Source organism: Mus pahari, chromosome 6 (genome assembly GCF_900095145.1).
Source record: "Mus pahari chromosome 6, PAHARI_EIJ_v1.1, whole genome shotgun sequence".
NCBI lineage: Eukaryota > Metazoa > Chordata > Mammalia > Rodentia > Muridae > Mus > Mus pahari.
Window position 1 is genome coordinate 84,008,986 of NC_034595.1, and position 26,342 is coordinate 84,035,327.

The window sequence follows — 26,342 nt, forward strand, 5'->3', positions numbered from 1 at the left end:
AGGAGTGTGTCTGAGGAGGTAGTGTACTAGACAGGGTTTGCATGAGGACTGTGTCCCCATGGGCCTAAGGACCCTACTGCCTGCCTCTCCTGCCCCTGAAACTGTTAAACTAATTAAGGCTGTGGAGCCGCAGGATTAATCGGGGCAGCTCACGCAGGCTGGGGCTCAGGTAGTCGATTAGTGCGCCGTGGAGGATATTGGATTTCTGAACCGCAAGTCAGCACTATTCGGGTCTGTTATCTCTGAGGCTTGAGGGTCAGCAGGCGGGAGACTCAGGCACTGGCTGCCCTCACCAGCCACCCGCCACCTGCCTGGGCACCCACTTCCCAGCCTGTGAGACCCTCACCTAGCCTAGCCTTCCCTCTCTGTCCAGCCCACCATCCTCTTGAGGCTCTTGTACCTCAGCCTAGTCTCTAGCCTCCCTTCCCTGTCAGACTGCTGTCTTCTCTGGCCTGAACTCAGTCATGTCTGGGGCCTAGCCCAGCCTGCCTCCTTCCTTGTCCCTGTCCCCCACAGTCTCTGCTCACCTTTCTCTTTCCTGGCCTGTCTTCTGTCCTTTTCTCTCTGTCTCTGTTCCTCTGTGCCTATGGCGTTTGTTACAGAACCCCCCTTCCTTCTCTCTCTTGTGTGGTCTTTGCTGGTGTCTGCAACCAGAACAAATCTCCCCCAGCCAACACCCCCGAACAAGGAGGCCAAAGCAGCTAATGGGAAACATGTGATTCTGCCTTGTGCCTGGAGCATGGAGAAGGGAGCCTTAGCCCCAGCCCAGCCCTATCCCCACCACACATCCTCCCCTGCAGTGGGCATAGCTGCATGTTCCCTAGTTATTTATTGGGGGGAATGGCATTTATCAACTGGGGAATATCAGGATATAGGGGCTCTGAGGGCAGCTGCTCCTTAGGGCTCCTCAGCCCCCAGAGCCTGGCAAACTGATCTCTCACCCACCCGCTATACGAGGAGAAGGGGGCGAAGGTTAGCTGAGCCATGGGCACCAGTTAGTTTACTGGGGTGGGGTAGGGGCTCAGGATACCTTTCTACTTTTCTGGGCATCTGGGGAACTGGGGGGGGGCTCCCTGAGGGCTTGTGAGCTGCTAGGCTGTGTTTCTGTGCCCACCCAACCACAGGGAAGCAGGCAAGGAACAGAGCAGAGGAAGGCTCTGGCAGGTTGGAATTCTCTTCCTCTGCCTGTGGATAAATTGTCCCTAATCCAGGCTTGGGGAGGTGTCTGGCGGGGTGTGTGTGGGGGGGGACACTCAGTCACTCTAGAGATAAGGAGGGAGGGAAGGGAAGAGAGAAGAATACATACAGCACACAAACACAGTGACACAGAGCCTCACAAAGGTACCACACAAATGCCAAGGCACCATTGTGCTGACAGGGCCACAGACCTCTCACACCGGTTGACACCGACACTCAGCTGTACTGGCACAGATACATAATGGGATAACACAAGGACCCTCCAACATACACAAATACACGGTGTGCACAGACTCACAATGATAAGGTCATACAAATCTGCACATGCAAACACACCCGCAAGCACATGCTGACCATGGCAAAACAAACCCACAGGGACACTGTGACCAGTCACGCCATTATGCTGTGACCCTGAAAGCCCACGGAAAGGAAAGACAGAGGTAGGAGGTAAGCAGTGCTGATATGCAGTGACACCAGCGCCTACAGTCACGGGCCTGGGGACTGGAAACCTGCAGGGACAGCAGAGGATAAGCCACCTGCCCCCACCTTGCTGCCAAACACATCCAAAGAGCTCTGAGGCAGGCAGGAGCTGGTCTGGCCCCTGACGCAGTGAGATTCGGTGAGCCAGGTGTAGTATGTACACAAAGATGCACTCACAGCTGGGCACTCACAGCTGGGCACACCTGTCACAGGCTCAGCTAATACACAGAGAAGTGAACAATAGAAATTTAGATGGTGGGCGTGTCCACAATTATAAACTGAAGACGCTTAATTCTAGTAGATAGGTAGACTCAGCTGATATACCAATCACTACTGATCAAACTCAGGATCCATGTGTAAACTGTATTCATTTTTCTGTGGTGCTAGGAGTGGAACCCGGGATCTTGTATTCTAGCAAGTGCTGTACTTTTGAGCCACACTTGAGCCCTCCCACACGTACAGTCTTTTTTATTATTATTATATTATTTTTGATTATTTTATATTTTTATTATTATACATAAGTACATTGTAGCTGTCTTCAGACACCAGAAGAGGGTGTCAGATCTCATTACAGGTGGTTGTGAGCCACCATGTGGTTGCTGGGATTTGAACTCAGTACCTTTGGAAGAACAGTCAGTGTTCTTGCCTGCTGAGCCATCTCTCCAGCCCCCCACACATACAGTCTTAAGCATGCTACTACCCACACTGACATACAGAGATGCGCACTGACAGGCAGAGTAGCCCCAGCAACCCACATACGATGTGTGTATCTATCCACACAGATGACTGAGTCTCACCGACACACATTACCAAGGAACTAGAACCTATAAGCTTCTGTGGTGCTTGGTTCTCAAACTCCCCCACTCTCCCGGCCTCAGTGCAGACAACGGGGCCAACTACTGCGTAGGAAATCGGGGTAGCTAGGTAGGCCATGGTTATTAAAGAAAACAGATGGGGTGGTGGTGCACCTAGGTCTAGCCCTAGGAAGACAGAGGTAGGTAGATCTCTAGGCCAGCCTGGTCTACAGAATGAATTCCAGAACAGTTAGGGGTATCTAGATAAACCCTGTCTCTAAAAACAAGAGCTATATCCAGTTGCTGCTGGCGTTGGGCAGGTGCCAGCTCCATGTGCACCTCCCCATGTGCGCCTCCATGGCAGTGGGCATTCCTTCCCCTAGGGATAGCACCTCGGACTTGTGTAGTCACCAGCCCCTAGCTTCCCCAGAACTGTCCCTCTCCTTCATAAGATGTAACTCCCCATTTTTAGGGGTGAGAAAATGGAGAATAATATAGGATATATACAGGATAAGGAATTGAGCCAAGGCCAGGTTCCCTCCACTCTCTCTGGTGTGCGGTTTGTGCACACATGTGAGTATCTAGACTTGCAAAAGATACTGCTTCCCAACAGGGGCCTGGGCTTGTAGAGACAGGGACTGGGGACTGGAGAAGTGGCTCAGGGGTTAAGAGCACTTGTCGCTCCTTCTAAGGATCTGGGCTCCATTCACAGTACCTCTAGGGTAACTTACCACCATCTTGTAACTCTGGTTCCATAGGAATCTGACGCCCTCTTCTGACCTGAGGGCACCAGGCACGCAAAACATTTAAAATATAGTAATTAAATATTTTTTAAAGTAACTTTTTAAAAATCATTTATTTTTATTTCATGCGTATTATTGGTGTTTTGTCTGCATTTATGTCTGGGTGAGGATGTCAGATCTCCTGGAACAGGAGTTACAGACAGCTGTGAGTTGCCATGAGCATGCTGGGAATTGAACCAGAGTGCTGCAAGAGCAGCCAGTGCTCTTAACCACTGAGCTATCTTTCCATTCCAAGTCATTACGTTTTTAAAGAATTAAAAGAAAGAAGGTGGGATGGTAGGCAGGTCCTGAGCTCTGCAGTGGGGTAAAGTCAGAGCAGGACTGGTATCTGTGGAACATGCCCTCCTGGCTCAGTGGCCCTCTGCCCTGCTCATCCTCCATCCATGCTTATCTTTGGTTTGCTGTGTTTGCTTCTTCAGATGGGGAGGTTGCCCGACTGTCTACCCATCGGCCTGGACCCCAGAGGCAAGCCAGCTGAGTGAGTGCCGAGGGTCCCAGGTGAGCAGGAGAGCAGCACTGCTCAGGCCTCTGCAGAGACTGCCCTGGAGAAGCTGATACTGGTGGAGACAGACCTTTCCTGCTGAGTCCAGCCTCTGCAGAGCCTGCTCAGGTAACTGTGAGCCAGTGTAACAGGAATCTGCCTCTTAGCTTAGGCAGAGAGAGAGACACACACAGAGAGAGACACAGAGAGAGAGATTAATCTAGCCTATTTAACTCCCCATTATCCAGAGAGGGGAATAGAGGCTCATGTGGTACAGTGAGTGAGCATCCTGCCTCCTAGCCTGAGGACTCTTCCCTATGCCTCCATGACCTGGAGAACTGGGCGGAGAGATGGGTTGTGACTGTGATCAGGATTCAGGGCAGAGGTGGAAGCCAGCATGCCTGATGTTAGCAGCTGACCTCCTCAGGACTCCTCTACAGACCTGGGAGGCCATGGTAGTCCAGGTGTGACTGCATGCCCGGCAGCTGGCCGGAGGGCGGGCCATGGCAGGACCCATCTTTCTTGTGGCCCAGATTTAGCCCACCCAGGCTCCCAGCCACAGAGGCCAGGTGGGGCTGCCCTGCCCTATAGAGGCAACTCCCTGAACTGACACATGAAGCCTCAGGCTCCAGGAAGCTCCTTAGTGTTTAGCCTGCTGGGAACCCCACCCAACTTCCAAAGGAGCATTCCTGAGGTCTGCATGGGGGTTGGGCCTCCAGGGATGGGAAGGGTGGGGAGGCAGGGCTGTGGGAGGATGTGAGGCTGTATGTGTTCTGGTGCTGGGTCTGTGTGCAAGCAGGTGTGTAGGGCTCTCTGTCCTTAGTGCACAGGGCTGTGTATGCAAGAGTTACATAAGTGGCCTACGTGGGGGGATAGTTAAGAGCTTCACCTGTGTGCTGTAGTGGTGACTGCTGATGATGGGTCCTATGCAGGTGTGGGTATCCTGGGCTATCTAGCACACAGGGTGCTAGTGGACCAAGACTCAAAGACCCTTGGGTGGTTTTGTGTGTGCTCAGGGTTCTGGGCACAAGCTGAGGTGGCATGTGCACATGGCTCCCTTTGTGCTTTGGAGGTGGGCTGGGCAGGACTTGGGCTGAGCTGGGCTCAGCAATGCCGAGCCTTGTGGCCAAACTGCTGAAGTCACTTCCTTTTCAACAGTGACTTTCCAGGGGGAGGAGTTCTTCCGACCTGGTCGGCAGTGAGGGGCGGTGCCAAACCGGCTCTCTCTGGGGAGGGCCGTGGGTGGGGGCGGGAGAGAGAGAGGTGGGAGGAGGTGCTAGTGCTACTGGAAGAGGGAGTCCTCTGGGAGACAGAAGGAAAGACAAGGACAGGAGTCTGGAAGGGCCAAGGGCAGGAGGGAATGGGGGTGGAGTGGGGCAGAAAGCACAGTCCCTGGGTGACCTCGGAGGGAGGAAGGGAGGGCTGCCAATGAGGTGACCCTCGGGTTCAGTGAGAGCTGGCAGTGGCGCCTACACACCTGGCACCCGGGGCAAGGGGCTGGCAGGGGGCGGTTCAGGAACAGACCTGCTTGCCAGGTGCCCAACTCTGGACAGGAAGAGGGTGGGCGGGGGCTGTACAAAGGAGCTCTGTGTGACTGGGGATAGGGTAGGGTGGTGTATGCAGTGCTGTACTGTTCTGGGGTTGGGGGAGATGATGGGGGCGGGGCAGGACCAGGTCCCCTTGGGGCATCAGTGGCTCCAGGGGGACACCTAGTGGTCAGGGGAGGTAGTGCATCTTGATGACAAGCGGGGGTGGGGGGGAGATTAGAAGTGGTAGTCGAGATAGTTGAGGAGGCCAGGGCTAGGCTGAATCTCTGGATGGTGAAGCAGTTTGGCTTAAAGGATCCCAACAAAACCAAACTTAGAGGATAACAAAACTGATTGGCATGGCTGTGTGTCCTTTAGGGCATGACTAAGCCTCTCTGTACTCACATTTAAATGCAAAACAAGTGACTGGTTCCTTGTTATGATCTAGGGCAGGTGTCTGCTTGCTAGAAGATCTGCAAATTCAGTGGGCACAAGGGGAGACCAAGAGGGTGATAGATGAAGTTCCCGAGAGAAAGGGGGCTGGCAAAGCTGGGAGGCAAAGCCTCAGTGGAGAAGAGAGGTCCTGAGGAAGGTTTCAGAACAGCCATGTTTCCCACTGCTGAGAGCCTAAGGACATCCGCGAGCCTTCAGACCAGCTGAGGGAAATGGGAGGGGGAGTGCATACAAGCTGGAGAGAGGGTCATGAGGCCGGAAGTGAGAGCTGGGACTGGCAGCTTGGCTCCCCAGGGGAGGTTAGGGGTGGGTGAGAGAGGAGGAGGGCTGGGGAAGGGGTGGGGTGGTCACAGCCACAGTGGGGGAGGGTGGGGCTGGGGATCAAGGATGTGGGCTGGCGCTTCCCGGCACTGTGCTCTGCAGGTTGGGGCCCCCTCCTAGCCAGCTGCTGTCCCTGTGGGCAAGCTCAGACACTGACCCAGAAGCAGACAAGCAGACAGAGGACCCTTTGACTTTTCATTCACAGACTTGGGCTAGATGGTACCTTTGAGAAGACGCCAAGAGAATGGCTGCCTGTTGGGGTGTGGTGGGGAAGGGAGCCAACTGCTTCCCTCAGATCCTGAAGGCTGCAAAAGAGCAGTGGACAGTCAGGAGGATGTGGCCAAAGGTCTTCATGGGTGGGTGGAGCAGAAGCAACCACTGGAGAGGAGGTTTGTCTCTTCTGCCAAGATTACGCCCTTGGGCCCCAAGTGGGAGGTCTCTAAAGCAGGAAGGCCTGGCCAGCCCCACCCACAGCGAGGAAGGAGAGGGACTCCTGGTGTAGGTATCTCCAAAAGCTAGGTCAAGCCACTTCCTAGAGTCTGCGCTCTTACTGTGTAGCCCTGGCTGTCCTAGAACTGTAGACCAGGCTCAGCTGTAACTCAGAGAGCCACCTGCCTCTGCCTCCTGAACGCACGCCCTTGCCCGGCTGCCTCCACACTCTGAAGGTGCTCTCTCTTCAAGAACAGCAGTGCTCACTGGGTGGAGTGGTACTGCTTGTGTCTTGAGCACTGACAGAGAGAGGCGGGAGGATAGCTGTAAGGGTGAGAGGTCCACGCGGTCTACATAGTGATTTCCAGGCCAGCCACTGCTATTAGTAAAACCTTGACTCCCAGGAAGGTGGGGGCTGGAATATATCCAAGTTGGTAGAGTATTTGCCTATTGTGCACAAATCTCTAGGTTCAGTTTCTAGCACAGCAAAAGCTGGGTGTGGTAGTGTGCGTTAAGTACTTGGAGTAGGTAGATGGAGTCAGGATTAGAAGTTCAAGGTTATCCTTGGTTGCCCAGCTGCTGTTAGGCCAGCATGGGGCATACAGAGAGCTCCAGGTTATATTGAGAGATCTCTTGGGTGCAGGCTTGTGTGTACATGTGGGGGGGGTAGAGAAGAGCGGGGGAGAGGGGCAGTGCTGAGCTGAGCTAGAAGTGGTCCAGGTCCACAGCCAGGCATGAGAGAGTCTTAAGTTAGCAGGTACAGGGGAAGCGAAGGGTGCAGCCCGGGACAGTGGACAGAAATAAAGACCAGCCTGGATGGCCGAACAGTGAAGTCTCCTAACCTCTCCATTTCAGCTTCCTCTTCTGTAAAATGGAACTAGAGCACAGGGGGAGGACAGGGGGTGCAGATTAAAATGACAGCTTCCCAGATGTCCTTCAGATGTGTGAGTCAGGCCCTCCTGGACTAGGGCCTGGGTATCTGGAGTGTTACACAGCTCCTCCGCTCCCCTGAGCTCAGGGTTTAGAAGCCAATGGCTTAGGTAATTTCGGTGTTCCTCCCAGCCTTAAATTAAACCATAGCTCTAGAAGGAGCCTTTCCAGAAGTGGCTAAAGGATTGTTGCAGGAGCTGAGAGGAGCAAGAGGGTTTGGCCTTAAAAGAATTGAGAACTCTGCATCTGAGCAGCTGTGTGGCTTCAGGCGAGGTTCACAAGGGCTCTAGGCCCCTTTGCTCTTTAGCAGCAGGATAGTAAGCCATGCCTGCCTCCTGGGTTTCGGTGAGGACTGCAAAGTTCTGCACAGGGTTCCTGTGGGCTGCATTCCTTCCCAGATGTTGAGGTACCCTGAGCAGAACAGACAAGACCGCCTTGCCCTCCTTGGTGGTGCTTAGAACTGTCAGTGGCTTGCAGATGGCTGCCTACCCCAGGGGTCCACAAGAATGCACTTCCCACACTGTCCTAGCACTGATCAGCTTTGCATTCTCCCCATGGACCAGCACTGGGCAGTATGGCAACCTGTCCATAAGCTGTAACTATCCAGCTCTAGGTCAGGCAGTGCTCAATGGCTGCTGTCCCTGAGACCCTTCAGCAGTTGGGGCCCATGCAGCTCACTGAGATCCTGACTCCTGCTCAGCTCTGAGTCTTCAGGCTCCTTTGGGAATCAAACATGCCTAGATCTAAGTCCCAGTGCCCCCCTGACCAGCTCAGAGTCACTCCGTAAATATTTATGTAGCATCCATAGCCCAGGCTCTGGGGTCAGAGGATACAGCAGTAAACAAGACAGATGTGATCCCTGCCCCTGAAGAGCCCACAGTCTCAAGAGAGATACACTAAATGGCCAGTCACACAAGTAATTGATTACAGTTGTGATAAATCCTATGAAGATGAAATAGACAGGGCTCCGGGAGGACAGACAGACAGGGCTGAATGTAGGCAGTAAGGAAAGGCAGAGAACTTCAGAGACTGAGGAAGGTTGAGGGGCGCAAGAGAAGGCCCCTTTCTATATTCTTGTCACTGTGTCTCCTTCGGCATCATTGTTGGGTCTAGAAAAGAATAGGAAAAAACTTGATGAGAGCCAGACATGGTGGCCCATGCCTGCAGCAGTCCCTGTTCACTGCAGAGCTGTTGCATATTCGCAGAGCTTGATTCAGCAAGGGACGGGGCAGATAGGCTTGCCTGCCTGGGGCTTGGGACCCTTACTGGATGGCTTCTTTAAATAATTGATCTGTATGATTGATGTGTATGGCAGGGAGGTTAGATGAGATAATCCATTAAAGTGCTTGGTGGTGGCAGTAAAGTGTCCCAAAGCCTTTATAGTCACCTTCCTGGTGACTCCCGGACCCTTGGTCCCAGGCACTTTCTTCACTGGTCTCTGCAGCTCTTGCTTAATCCACCGATTCCTAAGTCAGGTAGGGCTTTGCCTGTTCAGTGTCTGACTATCCAGGCCTTGTACAAAGTAGATATTCCATAAGTAATGAGCATGTGAATGAATGAATCAATGAATGAATGATACTAGTTCATGTCTGAGCCTCCATTTCTTCATCTGCAAAATGGGGTTATTAATAGCCCCTACCTCACAGGATTGGTATGAAGAATCAAATGAAGCAATGCCTGGACAGCTTCCAGCCCAGTGCCTGACGCGCAGTAGGTGCTCACTAAACCTGAGCTACGGTGGTCCTTTCCAGGCGCTGTCCACACCCCAAGGCCTGGGCTCAGGCCGAAGTTGCTCCACAACACCCCCAGCCGACAGCTATCGACTGGCAGAGTCCCCAAGCACGGGGGCCCTCTGTTTACCAGGTCAGTCAGTCAGGAGCCCTAAGGGAACTGGGGTGGCATCTGGAAAACTGTGGGGCTGTGTGTGGGTAGCAGGGTTAGTGTGGACCCTGAATCATGCAGAGAATTGAGCTCTGATCATGTCTTGTTGCCCACAGAGATAACCAGTGTGAAGGCCCAGGCGGCAGAGCCGAGGGTGAGTCCAGCCTGGGGAGCGAGGGTGAGGAGGAGCGCGCCGTGGCGAATGGGTCTTCCTTACCTTCTTCAGTTCTGTATCTAGTATTATGTGGAGTGGGGATCTTGTCATCTCTAACCCCGTAGCCTATAGAAGTGGGTCATTTACCCCTGGGTGCCGGCGGCCCATGAGGAGTTCAGTATGTACACATGACAGAAGACCATAAAGGTTCAAGGGCACCTCAGGATGTGAATGCTAGGTGAAGAACCTCTTGCCTCTCCTTCCCTGGCAGGTTCTGGTCCCGGCTTCTCGCACCCTCATGTCAGCCCTGGCCCCGCCCGGCGGCCCGAGGAGGACAAGGTCAGGATGCGTGTGAAGCCCCAGGGCCTGGTGGTGACTTCCAGTGCCGTGTGCAGCTCTCCTGACTACCTCCGAGAGCCCAAGTACTACCCCGGCGGCCCCCCAACCCCCCGGCCCTTGCTTCCTACCCGGCCCCCTGCCAGCCCACCTGACAAGGCCTTTTCCACCCATACCTTCTCTGAGAACCCACGCCCACCCCCTCGGCGGGACCCCAGCTCCCGCCGTCCACCAGTCCTTGCCAAGGGAGACGACCTGCTACCTCCTCGGGCAGCCCGGCCTGTCTCCCAGGCCCATTGTCCCTCACCAGCTCCAGACAACAACTCCCTCCGCCACTGGGATAACGGGCGTGTGAACCTGCGTCCGGTGGTGCAGCTGATTGACATCATGAAGGACTTGACAAGGCTGTCCCAGGACCTGCAGCACAGTGGTGTGCATCTGGACTGTGGGGGGCTTCGGCTGAGCCGCCCACCCGCTCCGCCACCCGGCGACCTGCAGTACAGCTTCTTCTCTTCGCCCAGCCTGGCCAACAGCATCCGAAGCCCCGAGGAATGTGCTAACCCTCACACCAAGTCAGAGCGGCCCAGCCACCCCCTCTATGAACCTGAGCCCGAGCCCAGGGATAGTCCCCAGCCTGGCCAAGGCCATGGTCCTGGAGCCACAGCCACCGGTCTGCCCCCCGAGCCCGAGCCGGACGGGCCCGATTACTCTGAGCTGGCAGATGCCGATATCCTCAGTGAACTGGCCTCCCTCACTTGCCCCGAGGCCCAGCTCCTGGAGGCTCAAGCCCTTGAGCCGCCTTCCCCACAGCCTGAGCCGCAGCTCCTGGACCCCCAGCCCCGCTTCCTAGACCCACAGGCACTAGAGCCTCTAGGAGAAGGTTTGGAGCTCCCACCCCTGCAGCCCCTTGCTGATCCCCTGGGGCTGCCGAGCCTGACCCTGCAGGCCCTAGACACCCTACCTGATTCCTTGGAATCCCAGCTCCTTGACCCTCAGGCCCTCGACCCCCTGCCCAAGTTGCTGGATGTCCCTGGTCGACGTCTGGAGCCCCAGCAATCCTTGGGGCACTGCCAACTGGCTGAGCCCTTGCACATGGACTTGTGCTCACCTCATGGGCCCTCTGGGCCCGAGGGCCACCCCAAGTACGCCTTGAGGCGCACTGATAGGCCAAAGATCCTGTGTCGCAGGCGGAAAGCCGGAAGGGGGCGGAAGGTGGACTCGGGACCTGAGGGTCGCCTGCTTCCTCTTCCCATGCCTACAGGGCTGGCAGCTGCCCTGGCTGAGCCCCCACCGCTGCCACCACCACCACCACCTCCTACTCTGTCAGGCCCAGGCCCAGTTCCTGAGCTGGAGCCAGAGTCTTCTCAAACCCCGATGGTCCCCACCCGCAAAGGCAAGTGCAGAGGTGTGCGGCGCATGGTGGTGAAGATGGCCAAGATCCCTGTGTCACTGGGGCGGAGGAACAAGACCACGTACAAAGTTTCATCCTTGAGCAGCAGTCTGAGTGTGGAGGGCAAGGAGCTGGGCTTGAGGGTGTCGTCAGAGCCCACCCCATTGCTGAAGATGAAGAACAATGGGCGGAACGTGGTGGTGGTCTTCCCGCCAGGTGAGATGCCCATCATTCTCAAGCGCAAGCGTGGCCGCCCTCCTAAGAACCTGCTGCTGGGTCCCGGAAAGCCCAAAGAGCCAACAGTGGTAGCTGCCGAGGCTGCTACTGTGGCAGCGGCCACCATGGCCATGCCCGAGGTGAAGAAACGGCGGCGACGGAAACAGAAGCTGGCGTCTCCGCAGCCGTCCTATGCAGCAGACGCCAATGACAGTAAGGCTGAGTATTCTGATGTCCTTGCCAAGCTGGCCTTCTTGAACCGCCAGAGTCAGTGTGCTGGGAGGTGCTCGCCACCCCGCTGCTGGACACCCAGTGAACCTGAGTCCGTGCACCAGGCCCCGGACACTCAGAGCATCTCCCAGTTCCTGCATCGTGTGCAGGGCTTCCGGAGGCGTGGGGGCAAAACAGGAGGCTTTGGGGGTAGGGGTGGAGGCCACGCAGCCAAGGCAGCCCGCTGTTCCTTTAGTGACTTTTTTGAGGGCATTGGCAAGAAAAAGAAGGTGGTAGCAGTGGCAGCTCCTGGGGTTGTGGGTCCCGGTCTCACCGAGGTGGGGCATCCACGCAAAAGGGGCCGAGGGGAGATAGACGCTGTAACTGGGAAACCCAAGCGCAAGAGGCGGTCCCGAAAGAATGGGACTCTGTTCCCAGAGCAGGTGCCCAGTGGCCCAGGCTTTGGGGAGGCAGGTGCTGAGTGGGTTGGAGACAAGGGTGGTGGCTGGGCCCCTCACCATGGGCACCCAGGAGGGCAAGCCGGCAGAAACTGTGGTTTCCAGGGGACTGAGGCCAGGGCTTTTGCCTCCACTGGGCTGGAGAGTGGGGCTTCAGGCCGTGGCAGCTACTATGCTGGTGGGCCCTCCGGCCAGACGGAGCTCAGCCAGGAGCGCCAGAACCTCTTCACTGGCTACTTTCGGTCCCTGCTTGATTCGGATGACTCCTCTGACCTCTTGGACTTTGCCCTGTCGGCCTCTCGCCCAGAGTCCCGGAAGGCATCTGGAACCTATGCAGGGCCTCCCTCCAGTGCTCTGCCTGCTCAGCGGGGCCTTGCCACCTTCCCAAGCCGGGGAGCCAAGGCTAGCCCGGTGGCAGTGGGCAGCAGTGGAGCTGGGGCAGACCCCTCCTTCCAGCCTGTCCTGACGTCCCGTCAGACCTTTCCACCAGGGCGGGCAACAAGCTACGGGGTAACCCCAGCCACCTCAGACTGCCGGGCAGCTGAAGCCTTCCCAAAGCTGGCTCCCCCTCCTTCAGCCGTGGCCCGATCACCAACAGCCCACCCGCCTGCCAACGCCTACCCACCTCAGTATGGTGGCTATGGTGCCGGGCAGAGCGTGTTTGCCGCAGCGAAGCCTTTTTCTGGCCAGGACTGTGCTAACAGCAAGGACTGCAGCTTCGCCTACGGCAGTGGCAACAGCCTCCCTGCCTCGCCCAGCAGCGCCCACAGTGCTGGCTATGCCCCGCCACCTACTGGGGGTCCCTGCCTACCACCCAGCAAGGCCTCCTTCTTCAACAGCTCTGAGGGGGGTCCCTTCTCTGGATCAGCTCCCACACCCTTGCGCTGTGACAGTCGAGCTAGTACTGTCTCACCCGGTGGCTACATGGTGCCCAAGGGCACCACGGCCTCTGCGGCCTCCTCCTCTTCCTCTTCCTTCCAGCCCTCGCCTGAGAACTGTCGGCAGTTTGTGGGGGCTTCTCAGTGGCCTTTCCGGCAGGGGTATGGAGGCCTGGACTGGGCCTCGGAGGCCTTCAGTCAGCTCTACAATCCCAATTTTGACTGCCACGGCAGTGAACCCAATGTGATCTTGGACATCTCCAACTACACACCGCAGAAGGTAAAGCAGCAGACGGCCGTGTCCGAGACCTTCTCCGAGTCCTCCTCTGACAGCACCCAGTTCAGCCAGCCAGTCGGGGGCGGCGGCTTTCGGCGTGCCAACAGCGAGGCCTCGAGCAGCGAGGGCCAGTCCAGCCTGTCGAGCCTGGAGAAGCTCATGATGGACTGGAACGAAGCGTCGTCTGCTCCCGGCTACAACTGGAACCAGAGCGTCCTCTTTCAGAGTAGCTCAAAGCCCGGCCGTGGACGGCGGAAGAAGGTGGACCTGTTTGAGGCCTCCCATCTGGGCTTTTCGACATCCACCTCGGCCACTGCCTCTGGTTATCCGTCCAAACGGAGCACCGGGCCCCGGCAGCCTCGGGGTGGCCGGGGTAGCGGGGCCTGCTCGGCCAAGAAGGAGAGAGGCGGTACAGCAGCCAAAGCCAAGTTCATCCCTAAGCCACAACCGGTGAATCCCCTGTTCCAAGACAGCCCAGATCTTGGCCTGGACTACTACAGTGGTGACAGCAGCATGTCACCACTGCCCTCGCAGTCGAGAGCCTTTGGTGTGGGAGAGCGGGATCCCTGTGACTTCATGGGACCCTACTCCATGAATCCATCGACACCTTCTGATGGCACTTTTGGCCAAGGCTTCCACTGTGACTCTCCCAGCCTGGGTGCTGCAGAGCTGGACAGCAAGCATTTCCCACCACTGGCCCACCCACCCACAGTGTTCGATGCTGGCCTGCAGAAGGCCTACTCGCCCACCTGTTCACCGACGCTAGGCTTCAAGGAAGAGTTACGGCCACCACCTTCCAAGCTGACTGCCTGTGAGCCCCTCAAGCATGGTCTTCAGGGTGCTAGCCTGAGCCATGCTGCCCAAGCCCACCTGAGCTGCCGGGACCTGCCGCTGGGCCAGCCTCACTATGATTCCCCTAGTTGCAAGGGTACAGCCTATTGGTACCCACCAGGTTCAGCCGCCCGTAGCCCACCCTATGAAGGCAAGGTGGGCTCAGGGTTGCTGGCTGACTTCCTGGGCAGGACGGAAGCTGTCTGCCTCAGTGCCCCTCACCTGGCTAGCCCACCAGCCACACCCAAGGCCGACAAAGAGCCACTGGAGATGGCCCGGCCCCCGGGTCCACCCCGTGGCCCTGCTGCAGCCACTGCTGGCTATGGCTGCCCACTCCTTAGTGACTTAACTCTGTCCCCTGTGCCGAGGGACTCGCTGCTGCCCCTGCAGGACACTGCCTACAGGTATCCAGGCTTTATGCCGCAGGCACATCCTGGCCTGGGTGGGGGCCCTAAGAGTGGCTTCCTGGGGCCCATGGCGGAACCTCACCCTGAGGACACATTTACCGTCACCTCCCTGTAGTACCAACTGAAGTGCCGACTGGACCACGAGGTTTTGTTCCTGGGTAAGTCTGGGGATGTGGGTGCAGAAGGCAGAAGCCTGAGGGTCAGGGATGATGAGCTTGCTTATCGCTTGGCGGCAGGGTAGGGGGGGAGCATAAAGATGGAGGGAGGGTGGGATTTAGTGCCCTTCACCTGTGTAAGATTCAAGGAAGAGTTTAGGGATTCACCATCGAGAACAACTCAAGATTAGAAAAACTGAACAGTCTTGGAAAAATGATGTTCTCAGTCATTGGGGACCATTCAGAAGTCCTGATGTTGGGAGTGGCAGAACCATAGACGGGATAGGACCAGACATCACCCCTCGTTCTTCCTAGGCCTGGGCAAGGAGTACCACACCACTGCTTCTCTCTTGGGAGGGAGGACACTGGTCTTTACTCGCTCGGGACTCTGCAGCCTCCTTTGCTGTGGCTCGTTTACCTTGGTCTCGCGCTTTGCAAGAGCTTTACAAAATGGCCCATAGGATTCTCTCTCGGCCTCTTATCCTTAAAGCCTTTTTTTTTTTTCTTTGAGACAGGGTCTCACTACATAGCCCTGGCTGGCCTCACGCTCCCCTGCCTGTGTCCCCCAAGCACTGGAATTAAAAGTGTGTGCTACCTACCAACCCCCAGCCTCTCAATGCTTTTGAGAAACACCTTTGCTCTGCTAGTCAGACCTGTGGGGCAGAGGTCCAGCTTCAACGAACGTTGTCCTCTCTACCCTCGAAAACTACAGCCAGTGGGCTCGGTCCAGAGAGTAAAACAAGTCCCTTTCCTCAACCCAGCCTTCTCCTCAGTCCTGTGATCTATTCTGAGACACTTGCTCTCAGGTACCATTACTTCCTATTGGAAGTCTGTTTCGGTATTTTCAGGAAAATACGGGGCAGAAAATGAGCCCGGCTGTTGATGACTCACACCTTTGATCCCAGCACTTGGGAGGCAGAGGCAGGCAGATTTCTGAGTTCAAGGCCAGCCTGGTCTACAGAGTGAGTTCCAGAACAGCCAAAGCTACACAGAGAAACCCTGTCTTGAAAAACCAAAAAAAAAAAAAAAAAAAAAAAAAAAAAACGGGCGTGGTGGCGCAAGCCTTTAATCCTAGTTTAGCACTCGGGAGGCAGAGGCAGGCGGATTTCTGAGTTTGAGGCCAACCTGGTCTATGAAATGAGTTCCAGGACAGCCAGGGCTATACAGAGAAACCCTGTCTCGAAAAACCAAAAAAGAAGAAGAAGAAATGTCTTCTTGAAGAACAGTCTGTTTTTTAATACAGCCACAGCTAGTACCCACTTTGGGGTGAGAGGCCTCTCTCAGCATGGGCCCCCTGTGGCCGTTGTCAGGGAAGACACAGCTTGACTAAAACCCTCACTTATTACTCTTGCTGTTCCACAGCCTCCTGGGTATTTTTGCCTCCTGAGGGCCAACTTCCTGATTTGGAGAGGCCATTTGAGGTCGGGGTGATCCAGGGTCCTGAAGTGAAGTTGGTTGAAACTTACGACCCCCGCTCTGTCAGACCCCAGATGCCATGGTGCCTCGGGGTGGCAAAGAGCCATTCATGAGAGCCAAAAGGCCCTGGGGAATACCAGTTCCCTGTGTGGCCTCTAGCTTGCTACATGTCTTTAAGCTTTTGTCCTGCTCCCTGGCCTCTGTTTCCCCATCTGTTTGAAAAAAATTGACTTTAATATCTGAGTCTCAAAGGTCTGCATGGCAGAGACAATGGCTCAAGCTTTTTTTTTTTTTTTGGCAGAGTTTTTTTCCTTCCTAATGAAGCCAAGCCAAGATTAAAATGGCCTTGCATTCCCCATGCATCTGCCTGCAAGCAGCAGGGCTGCAGATCTGAAGCAGGCAGCGGGAGAAGCTGCTTAGGGTTTAAAATGTCAAACCCTTCATCCTTCTCACCGGAGGGGAGATGTCTCATGGATAATCCAGAAATGAAATAATCCCAAAACCGTTCCTCCCAGACTCTGGGATGGAAAGTGAATGGGTGTGGGGGCTGGGTGTTTGGGCAGGTCACAGCTCAGTGCAGTGCATAATGGAACCACCCAGCTAGGCCTGAATGCAGGAGCTGGGATACCATCCAGGCCCACATTCTAGCCTGCTCCCCACCCAGCACCAGGAGGTAGCAGCACTGGCCTCACAGGAACATCTATGCAGCCCTCCCTGTGCAGGCATCAGGCATTGGAAGCACCAGAGAAGAGGCACTTGATCCTCAGAGGACCTCGGGTTCAGAGGGAAAGACAGGAAACACAGAAGGACGCAGAACAGTTGTTGGGTTGAGGTGTGGAGAAGAATGGGGCAAGGCCAGCTAGGAGGTTGTGAGAGCTCGCAACAGGGGACCAAGACCTTCCAGTTGCCAGTAGGACTCCGGAGCTACATGGTAGGTGGGGAGGAGCTATTGGGCAGGGGGAGCAGCAAGCGGTTTGTACAGTCTTGAGGCAGGGAGGGGTTTGACTCTGAAGAACTGAGGGATGAGAAGGCAGGAAAGCTAAGCAAGGGCCAGATTGGCAGAGGCAGGGCCTGGAAGACACTGCAAGGAATTTGAATCATTCCAAGATGTACAGGGAGTCATTGTAGAAAGGAGACCGGACAGGCCAGTTGTGATGGTGGCTTCGACTAAAGTGGTCTGGGGTAGTGCCTTAGTTAGGATAACAGACAAGTGCCTCGTGTAGAGCAACCCTCTAGTGCCAGCCCTGTGAGAGAGAGAGAAAGGTTGGAGGATGCAGAGAAGAGTGGCAGGGAAGGAGAATTGGTAGAGGGAGCCATGCTGTCAGCAGCAGGCTTAAGCAGAGAATGACAGTGACGTGCTCACTCACCAACTGGCAGTGAGTGGCTTTAATAGCCACTGGGAAGCAGCCTCTGGTTCATCTGCTCATCCTCTGCTCCTTGGAGCCCATTCTGTGGCAGGGTCTGGGGAGACAGCATAGACATGGCTCCTATCAGCAGTCAGCTCAGGAAATTAAAACAGGCACACAGGAACCTGTAGACACCTTGTAGGGGGTGGCAGGTCCCCAAAGGTGGGAGGGAGCAAGGATTGCACCCCAGGCGCTAGGTGTTAGGCTGAGAAGTCCTTCTGTACAGGTGTGTTGTCCTCGTATGTAACACTGCCCCAGGACTCCTCACACCATCCCGGGGGGAGAGTGTGTCATAGGCTGGAGAGCTAAGGGTTCAGGGACAGCTGAGCTCTGCCCAGGGATCCAGAGTTTGTAAAACATGGGGCCATCTCTGCCCTTCAGAGCTGCCACAGGGCTGTTCTTCACCCACATCCCGAACCCCATGGTTCTTAGGGATCAGAAGTTGTTTTGTGTTTTAGCCCTGGCTGACCTGGAACTTGCTTCCTCCTGCCTCAGCCTGCTGAGCACAGGTGTTCCAGGCACTGACCTCTGGGCCCAGAAGGTCTAATGTTTTAAATGAATTTTGTGGGTTTGTGGTAAGAAGCTGAGCTTGAAGGAAAGGCGAGGTTGTGGAGCCGGGGTAGGGCAGCACAGGCAGTGAAAACTGAGGGCAAACACAAGCTCCGTCCCCGTGGGCGTTGGGAATGCATGTCCTGCCTCTGCCGAGTGCTTTAGCTGATAGGACAGTTGGAGGTAGTTGAAAGGGGAATCTTAGGGTCATACACGCATCTTCCTAGGTCCCCTAAATGAAAAGCAGCCCCAGACACACGAACTCCATACTGGGACCCTTAAACCAAAGACCAACCGCAGCAGACCCCAGGAGTAGAGATGAGAAGGTGGAGAGGGACCAGGTACATTCCGGAATCTCTGATCCTTCTCTCCTCCCTATTAGCTCTTGGCTGTAGAAGGGAGGCCAAGAGAAATGTCACAGGTCCTCCCAGGTTACACCAGCTGGGGCTGGACCGGAACAGGAGGCAGTTTCCAAGGCCACCATCCAGCCAGGGTCAGCAGGCATGCCCAGGCCTGGCTGCTCTGGGCTTTGTCTCTCTGAGTTTTGAATCCTTAAGAGGTCACTTGATCTTGCCTCTGGCTCTGAGCAAGAGGCCTCATGTCAGGCCTCGGCTGGTCTTGCCCTGCTTCCTCCAGGCACCAGGTTTTCTCCTCCTCCTGAGGTCACCCTCCAGTTCTTCTGCCTGCTTGCCCTGGAGCCATATTTAGGCTAGGCCTTCTTGGTTCAGGCCCCCGCTTCTTGGAAATACCATCTCTCTATGAACATACCTTCTGCTCCTCCTCCTCTCTCTGCACCCCACATTCCTGGTAAAAGCAGACCTCTAAAACTGGCAGACAGTGACTAGGAGTGCATGTCTGTGGCTACACACAGGCTACTCTGTGCAACTTGGTTCCATCCCTTAGCAACTAGGTGATCTGGTGACTCACGTAACCTGGTGATTCACAGCATCTCTATCTCTTGTAAGAATGGAGAGGATTGACATGTAAAGCCCTTAGCCCTGTCCTGGCCCACAAGAAAGCACCTCGGCTGGTAAATGGGTGGATGAATACCTTCCCACGGTCTGGATTCTGGGTCCCTAATTCAAGCAGTGTGATTCACACATCTCCAACCCTTGTCCCTTGACCAAAGATAGCCCTCCTGCATCTGTTGCCTGCTACCCTATGACAAGAGCCTTGTATTCTGGTATGGGTCTCAAGCATTTGGAAACCTTGAAATTCTTCTTGGGTCTGGAGATATAGCTGATTGTTGGAGTGTTTGCCTGTTGTGCACACAAAAGACCCTCGCTTCCACCCCCAGACCTGGGGATATGGATGGTGGACAGGGTAATCGCAGTGTTTTTGTGTTAGCCACTGGACCAAGTCCTCCTGGGAAGAGGTAGGGATGTAGAGATAAGGTCAGCCCTACTCCTAGGCACCTTCAGTAGTTACTGGGTCAGCTAGATTCCTGTCTACACAGTTTGCCCATTCTTCTCCCCAAACTCCAAACCTCTGAAAACCTTCCTTATAACTTTGTAGTACGTTACGGTTTTCCCAGGATAGCTCTGTCTGGTTCGTCACTGTCCATCTTTGGTACCACTATGCCTGCGCTGGAGAAGTAGATGAAGTCTGTTCAGTCCACGTGAACCAGCAGCCCACTCTGCACTGGCCAGTAAACCATGTCCAAGACACCACTAACCACAAGCCTAATGTGCTTGTTTCAACCCTACATGAGTACCTTGTCTAGGGGCGGCTGAGTTCTCCAGCAAGAGGGCAGATCCTCCACACCAGCCCTTGTGAGCTACATGAGGAAGGGAGGGCAGACAGCAGGAACTTCCTTGAGGCTGGAAATTGAGCCTAACAAATGAGAGATTTCAGCAGTGAGAGCCCTACTCAGCCACCTGGGTCTCTGGCCCACCCCCACCCCAGTCCATTCTGGTGGCCGCCAAAGTGCTTGCTGTTCAGCATTTTTAGATGCAGTGTCTGGGAGCCCCTAAAATATTTATTGGATGAATTGATTAAAGCACATCTGTTCTTGCAGCTCCGTGCTTCACACCTTTTGATTGCATCCTTCCTCTCCAGCCTTCTTGTCTACAGAACACAGGCTTGAATGCCTGCCATGTGCCATGGTGCAGAGGGTATCTGGGCTTCTGTCCCAGCATCCACCTCTGCCTCAGCCCCATCTCACACACATGTGCGCGCGCATACACACACACACACACACACACACACACACACCCTTCCTGACCAGGCCCAGTCAGGAGGGAGCTTAAGAGAAGTCTTTACAGAATGTGTCCTCATTTTCTTTGCCTGAGCCTGGTTGCCCTCTCTTACCCACTGTGGTCTCCTACCTGTCTGCCCTGTCCAGGAGTGTCCCCACCATGCCATCAGTTCCTTTGGACTGTTCACTCATGTCTCCTCATTTGAGGGATATGGCAGGTGCATGTGCACATACATCCACACATGTATGCATGTGGAAGAAATAGACTGCAAGAAATAGCCTGGAAGAACCAAGAGAGGAAAGGGTGGTCCCCTGAAAGTGGTGGTCGGTACCTGCCTTAAATCCCAGCACCCTGGAGGCAGATACGTGTACTCTGACTGCCAGACCAGCCAAGGCTACATAGAGAAACCCTGTCTCCAGAAGAGAGAGGTGAAGACTCTGCCTAAATCTTCAGGAAGTAACCCTAAAAGTGGCACACGGAAGGGTGTGTGGGTGAATCTGTGGACTCTCTTGGGACCAGGTGGCTTTCAAAGGGAAGGCCTCCTCCCTGGAGACACATCTGTATGTGTGACAGTGTACAGATTTGGAGATGACAAGATGGACTGGAAAGTGGGTGGTGTGCTCACAGCAGATTGAGTGTCTGCAGGTAAGAAGCCTGTCTAGTCCCGTGAGCAAGTTTTGTAGGTCTCTGTCCAGCAGCAAAAAGTGGGGGAGCCCCCAGACCCTGAGCTCTTTGGTCTCTCAGTTGGAAGCCTTCCTGTGACCCTTCACTGAACCTCTCGTGGCATTTCTGCCTGTCAGGTGTAGTTTAAGTATAAGAAATATCTTGCACGTTGAGACACCTCAAAGGCCTACAGTAACATGAAATGCCAGAGAAGTAGCTTGGTCTTCAGGCGATTGATTTGCCCTTCGACCCCTGTGTCTGGAACACCTAAAGGTCTCTCTCATCACTTGTTCAAGCCCTTTGCTTTTTCAGAAAGAGAGGGAAGGGTCTCCCTCTCCATCTTCCACGCCTGACCCTGAAATCCGTTTCTGGAGGCATAGACCAGGGAGCAGGGGTCAAGCACATGCCCTAGCAGGAAGTGGGTGTGGTGCATGGTTGCTTACCAGGAGTGTACTCTCCCTTTATAGAGAGAATGGTTCTCTGGGTCTCTTTATAATCCCTAGCACTTTGAATCTCTGCCCAGGCGAAGGCCACCGAAGTCTCTGAAACTGCTGTCGTGTGAGGATGCAGTGGATGTGGTTCTAAGGTTCCTCTTGGAGCCACTAAAAGGTTAAGTCTTAGTAACGCAGTTGGTGTCCTGGCGCCTGCTGCATACTGGAACTGAGGGTTCAGAGGTGTACCACACACAGGTCCGTGCTCTAGCAGAGCAGCGTGGGGAATGGCAAGTGCTCTGGTAGCTATGGTAACAAGGCGTTCTAAGAAGGTATCCCAGAGGCATTCGAGAGCTCAGGTGGACACTCTGACATGCTGACCAGCCTTAGATCTGTCACAGTGCTGCCATTCATCCACACATGTGTGCCATCCCAGCATGCTGAGTGAGCTCTGTACTCAGCAAGTTCAGAGCTACAGTCTTCCTTCCCAGGCTGGGTTCAGTGTTCCTCCTCTTCCTGCAGATTACCCCAGTTAGGACGAGTCTGCTTTGCTGTCCCTCCAATCCAGCAGGCTTTTGAGGGTGGGTTCAGAGCTGTAATGCTCTCTGCCTTGTTCCTAATCCCTCAGCTGGGCTGCCTGGCACCTTAGTACTTGATTCAATTTTCAGAACTTGAGTCTTGCTAGGTCTGCGTTTTGCTCAGCATAACATCCTCCCTGCTTGAAGAACACCCCCGCCCCAGCCTTTGATTCTTCCCCCACCCACCATCCTCCCCCAGATTCTGCTTGTGCCTCTGGCTAGCCAAGTCCTAGAAGCTGGGAAGGCTGCTGGAGGGAAGGGTAAGGTGCTCTGGGCAGCTTAGCAGAGGGTGAGAAAGCCTCCTGCTGCCTGGCCACAGGCACCATGGGAAGGAAGGTTCTGGCAGGAACCGCCTGCTGGGCTGAGATCACCATGGAGACCTGGCTTGCAGAGGGTCACTGGCAGTGGCTAAGGCTGGTGGGGGTGGGAACGAAGGGGATTTATGCAGAATTTGTGCTCTAGGCCCTTGGGGCAGCAGGCAAAACTGGGGTTCTCCATCTCTCTCACTGTGCCAGGAGCTTGCAGGAACCCACCCTCTCACCCCACTGGTTACCCAGGAGATGCTCGTCTTGGCAACTGTCCTTCAACCACAAAGAAGTCAGCGTCTGGATTAAGGCCCCCAGTGGTTGCTGAGCCTGGCACCCCACATGTCACGGTCCTTTCCCTTCATCTCTGCCATTGGTTGTGCTTGTCACCGTAACTGTAGAGAGCTGACATTCATCCTTGCGGCACCTCTGCTCCCAAGAGCTGCTTTTCTGCTTGCTGCCCGAATTGTGATGCATCTGTCACCTTACAGGCACGCTAGCTTGTCCTCCCCGACTACCCCTTACTGAGGTACAGATCTCATGTCTCAGGCCTCACCACCAAAATGGAGTGCTTCGCCTTCCCTGCAGGAGCCCACCTGGTGCCCCTGGTTCTCAGGGGTGTCCTGGCTAGTCCAGCCAGAGGACAAGAGTCATCCCTGGGGCTGATTGCCCAGCAGACAGCAGCTGAGGCTGAGCAGAATGCCAATGTGGCCCTGTTGGAGAGACAAGCCAAGAAAGTCCAGCGTGAGAGGCTTCGCTGCCTGGCTCCTGCAGCTGTGGGGGAGGACAGGTGGCTCACAGAGGAGACTTAGAAGGCAGTTTAGCACCCCAGCCCTGCTCCTGTTCTGGAGGAAATGGTCTCACACTTGGGAGTGGGGAGCCAGAATCCCAGACCTCTTAAAGGCAGGCAGTCCAACAACAGCCCAGGGTTCTGGGAATGACCAAGCTAGACCCGTCCTGGCTGCATCCCATCCCTTATAGCAACAAAGCTATGGATCTGGGTGAGGGGGCTGGGCTGGGCTTTTGGTCTTCGAAGAGAAGTTCCACACACGTGATCAGAACTGTCTATGGAAAAGAGGTACCTGAGTGGCTGTGGGGACTGGGGAGTTTGCTGGCTTCAGGAAGGTAGAGTCTCCACCAACACAGATGGCATTGTGTTGGATGAGTTCTTTCTACCTTCGTTCATCTCCTCTCCTGGGAGCAGAGTGGGTGAGGGGCCTAGGAAGAGAGGTGGCTTCCAAATAAATAGAAGCAGGCTTTCTCTTTCTCCTTGTGGTGCTCTGCCTGGCGAGCCTCTGTCCTTGGCATGTTTTTTTCACCGTGGAGGTTAGAAGCACTCCCAAACATTTGGAAATTGAGGTTTGGAGGGCCTGTCTGGCCCCAGGAAAATAATAAAGGTGATAGTTTTAGTGTATTGCACATCTCTGTTGAATCTTCCTCTGTCTTAAACCACTGGATCCAGCGACAAAATCCAGGCAGGGCACCCCATTGTCCCCGCTTACTCTCCTCTGATGTTCCCTTGGGTTTTTGGTTTTGGTCTGGCTTTAGTTTTTCGAGATAGGGTTTCTTTGTTATAGCCCTGGCTGTCCAGGAACTCACTCTGTAGACCAGGCTGACCTCGAACTCAGAAATCCGCCTGCCTCTGCCTCCCGAGTGCTGGGATTAAAGGCGTGCGCTACCACTGCCTGGCTTTGTTTAGGTTTTTAAAACGGCATGGTGCTCGTGCTACACAGCTCATCTGGTTTATTTCGTGCTGTGAATCAAATCCAGGGCTTCATATATATGCCAGTTAAGCATTCTACTAAATGAAATCTGTCTCCAGCCCTTTTGGTGGTTCAAAGCAGTCTGACTACAGCCCAAGCTAATCTCACACTCTCCAGATCTTCTCACCTTAGTGTTGAGATGACAGGTGTGGGCCACCATGTCCGCCTTCCTAGTATCCCCCTTTTAAGCTAGGTACAGTGGCGGGTACCTTTAAACCTTAGTGCCTAGGAGGTAAAGGCAAGTGGGATCTCAGTAAGTTGAAGGCCAGCTCTATAGTGAGCCCTGTCTGACAGCAACAAAAGGCTTTCAATGGGTAAGCAGCTCCTAAAGTCACTTTTTTTTTTTTTTTTAAGATTTATTTATTTATTATATGTAAGTACACTGTAGCTGTCCTCAGACACTCCAGAAGAGGGAGTCGGATCTTGTTACGGATGGTGATGAGCCACCATGTGGTTGCTGGGATTTGAACTCAGGATCTTCGGAAGAGCAGTCAGGTGCTCTTAACCACTGAGCTATCTCACCAGCCCCCATCACAGAACTTTTAAATTGTGACACTGGCTTGTGAATTTAGCTTTCTCTAACTCCAGTCTAGACTCTTGGTCAATCCTATGGGACCCTGACCCCCTCATCGAACCCATCATTGTATATGTGGGGTTTTCGTTTTTCTGAGACAGGGTTTCTCTATGTAGCTCTGGAACTCGCTCTGTAAACCAGGCTGACCAGCTTCTTTAGTCCCTCTTTCATCTCTTGGGCATTTACAAGTGAAGAGATTGCAATTCTCAGGAGGCTGAGTCAGGAATCAGTAGCTCAGACCTAGCATTGGTATACAGCAAGTTCGAGGCTAACCTGGACTACTGCGTGAGACTAAGCAAAAGCATCACCAAATTAGGAAACTGAGCTTAGAGAACACAAGCCAGGCCCAGAGTCGCCTGTCTTGAGAACAATGGTAGTTAGCATCCCCAGAGTTTTGGTAGGAGCTGAGCCAAGCCTTTTCAGCTCCAGTGCCCTGGTCTTGGAATTCAGTATCTGTCTGCTGCTGACTTCAGCCTCTTCTCTTGTGCTTCTTTGCAGCTTTCAGAAGAGCAATGCCAAGACCCCTCCCAGCGTCCACATCGTCCTCTGGCAGGAGCGCCTGCCCCTCTGCCTCCCACCTGCCCCTTGCACCCCCTGCAGCCCCATACCCCACCCCACAACCCCTCCCTGCCCATCTCCTCCACGCAGAAGCCGAAGGTGAGCCCTTTCTGCACAAAACCAGCAATTGTAAATACTTTTTAAAATGTACAAAACTTAAAAACAAAACACAGTTTTAGAAAAAGAAAAAAAAAAAAGAGCGAGAGAGAGAGCGAGCGCGTGTGCAAGAGGTTGTGAGCGGGGCTTCGAGGTGTCCAGAGCCCCTGCAAGTGTGCACTGAGAAATTTATCTACAGGTCGTTTGACAAAAATGAACAATATCCTATTTATTGTATATACTGTTTTATTATAAATTGTGGATTGTATATTGCATTCTGTAAACCTGCTGTGGTCCCGTGGTGTGCAAATTCGCATGGTGGGGCGGGAGGGAGAACCTCTTTTGGGAGTTTTTTTCTTTTTTTTCTTTTTCTTTTTTTTTTTTTTTTTCTTTTTCACTTTTGGGTTTTCTCTTCTGTTGTTGTTGTTTTTTGTTGGCAGGACACACCCAAAGATCCAAGTTTGTATTAAAAAGAAAAAAAAAAAAAAAAAAAAAAAAAAAAAAAAAAAAAAAAAAACACAAAAAAACCACTTGTGTCTTGTAAAACAGGGTCCACAAGGGTGGATGGACTGGACTGGGGACAACAGCCACTGGTCATTCATTGGTCCTTCCAAGAGGAGTTGAAATATCTCAGGATGTTCCTGGGTTCCCACCTGCCTGGTGTCAGGGTGCCATCTCCCTCCCACAGCCTATGCTCCCCTGCCTCTAAGCACTCCCATCCTCCTGCCTAGAGCTTTAAAGATTTGTTTATTTTATTTATGTGTACAAATGTTTTGCCCGAATGTATGTTTATGCACAGCATGTGAGCTCGGTGCCCTTGAAGGTCAGACAAGGGCATGGGATCCTCAGTTACACACTGTCATTCAGATGCAGTGACTCAAATCCAAGTCCTCTACAAGAGCAGTAAGTGTTCTCAACAGCAGAGCCATTGCTGGACAGTTCCCCATTTCTGTCCTACTTCCTGTGGCCCCCAGAGCCACTTTCCATTCCCTGAGGAGCCTCATGGTAAGCTCCTTCTCCATCTTCTTCCTCTTAGTGCCCTCATCCCACCTCAGGTCCCAGAGCACCGACCGCCCCCAAGTCTCTTCAATTGTCCTGGCTCACTGGCCATTAGGCCCCAGGGGTCTAGCGGGATTCTACGAGGCCAGTCTTGATTTTACTGAGTTAGGGTGTGTCTATCTTGGAGCTTGCTGTGTAT

General features: G+C 54.2%; 1 protein-coding gene across 9 annotated transcripts in view; it reads left to right on the forward strand.

Annotated features, from left to right (window-relative positions):
* Ahdc1 (AT-hook DNA binding motif containing 1) overlaps window positions 1–25,621 on the forward strand; it is a 65,775-nt gene extending 40,154 nt beyond the window's left edge. For 7 of the 9 annotated variants that reach the window (XM_029539440.1, XM_029539439.1, XM_029539438.1 and 4 more), the window contains 5 exons: window positions 3,694–3,884; window positions 9,061–9,277; window positions 9,412–9,449; window positions 9,721–14,610; window positions 24,989–25,234. In XM_029539440.1, coding sequence (XP_029395300.1) covers window positions 9,795–14,567 — 4,773 coding nt within the window. In that variant the 5' untranslated portion in view covers window positions 3,694–3,884; window positions 9,061–9,277; window positions 9,412–9,449; window positions 9,721–9,794 and the 3' untranslated portion in view covers window positions 14,568–14,610; window positions 24,989–25,234. Of the gene's footprint in view, window positions 1–3,693; window positions 3,885–9,046; window positions 9,278–9,411; window positions 9,450–9,720; window positions 14,611–24,988 lie in introns of all 9 variants that reach the window. The other 2 variants (XM_021200166.2, XM_029539437.1) reach the window with 2 other exon arrangements.
* Window positions 25,622–26,342: the final 721 nt, after the last annotated feature.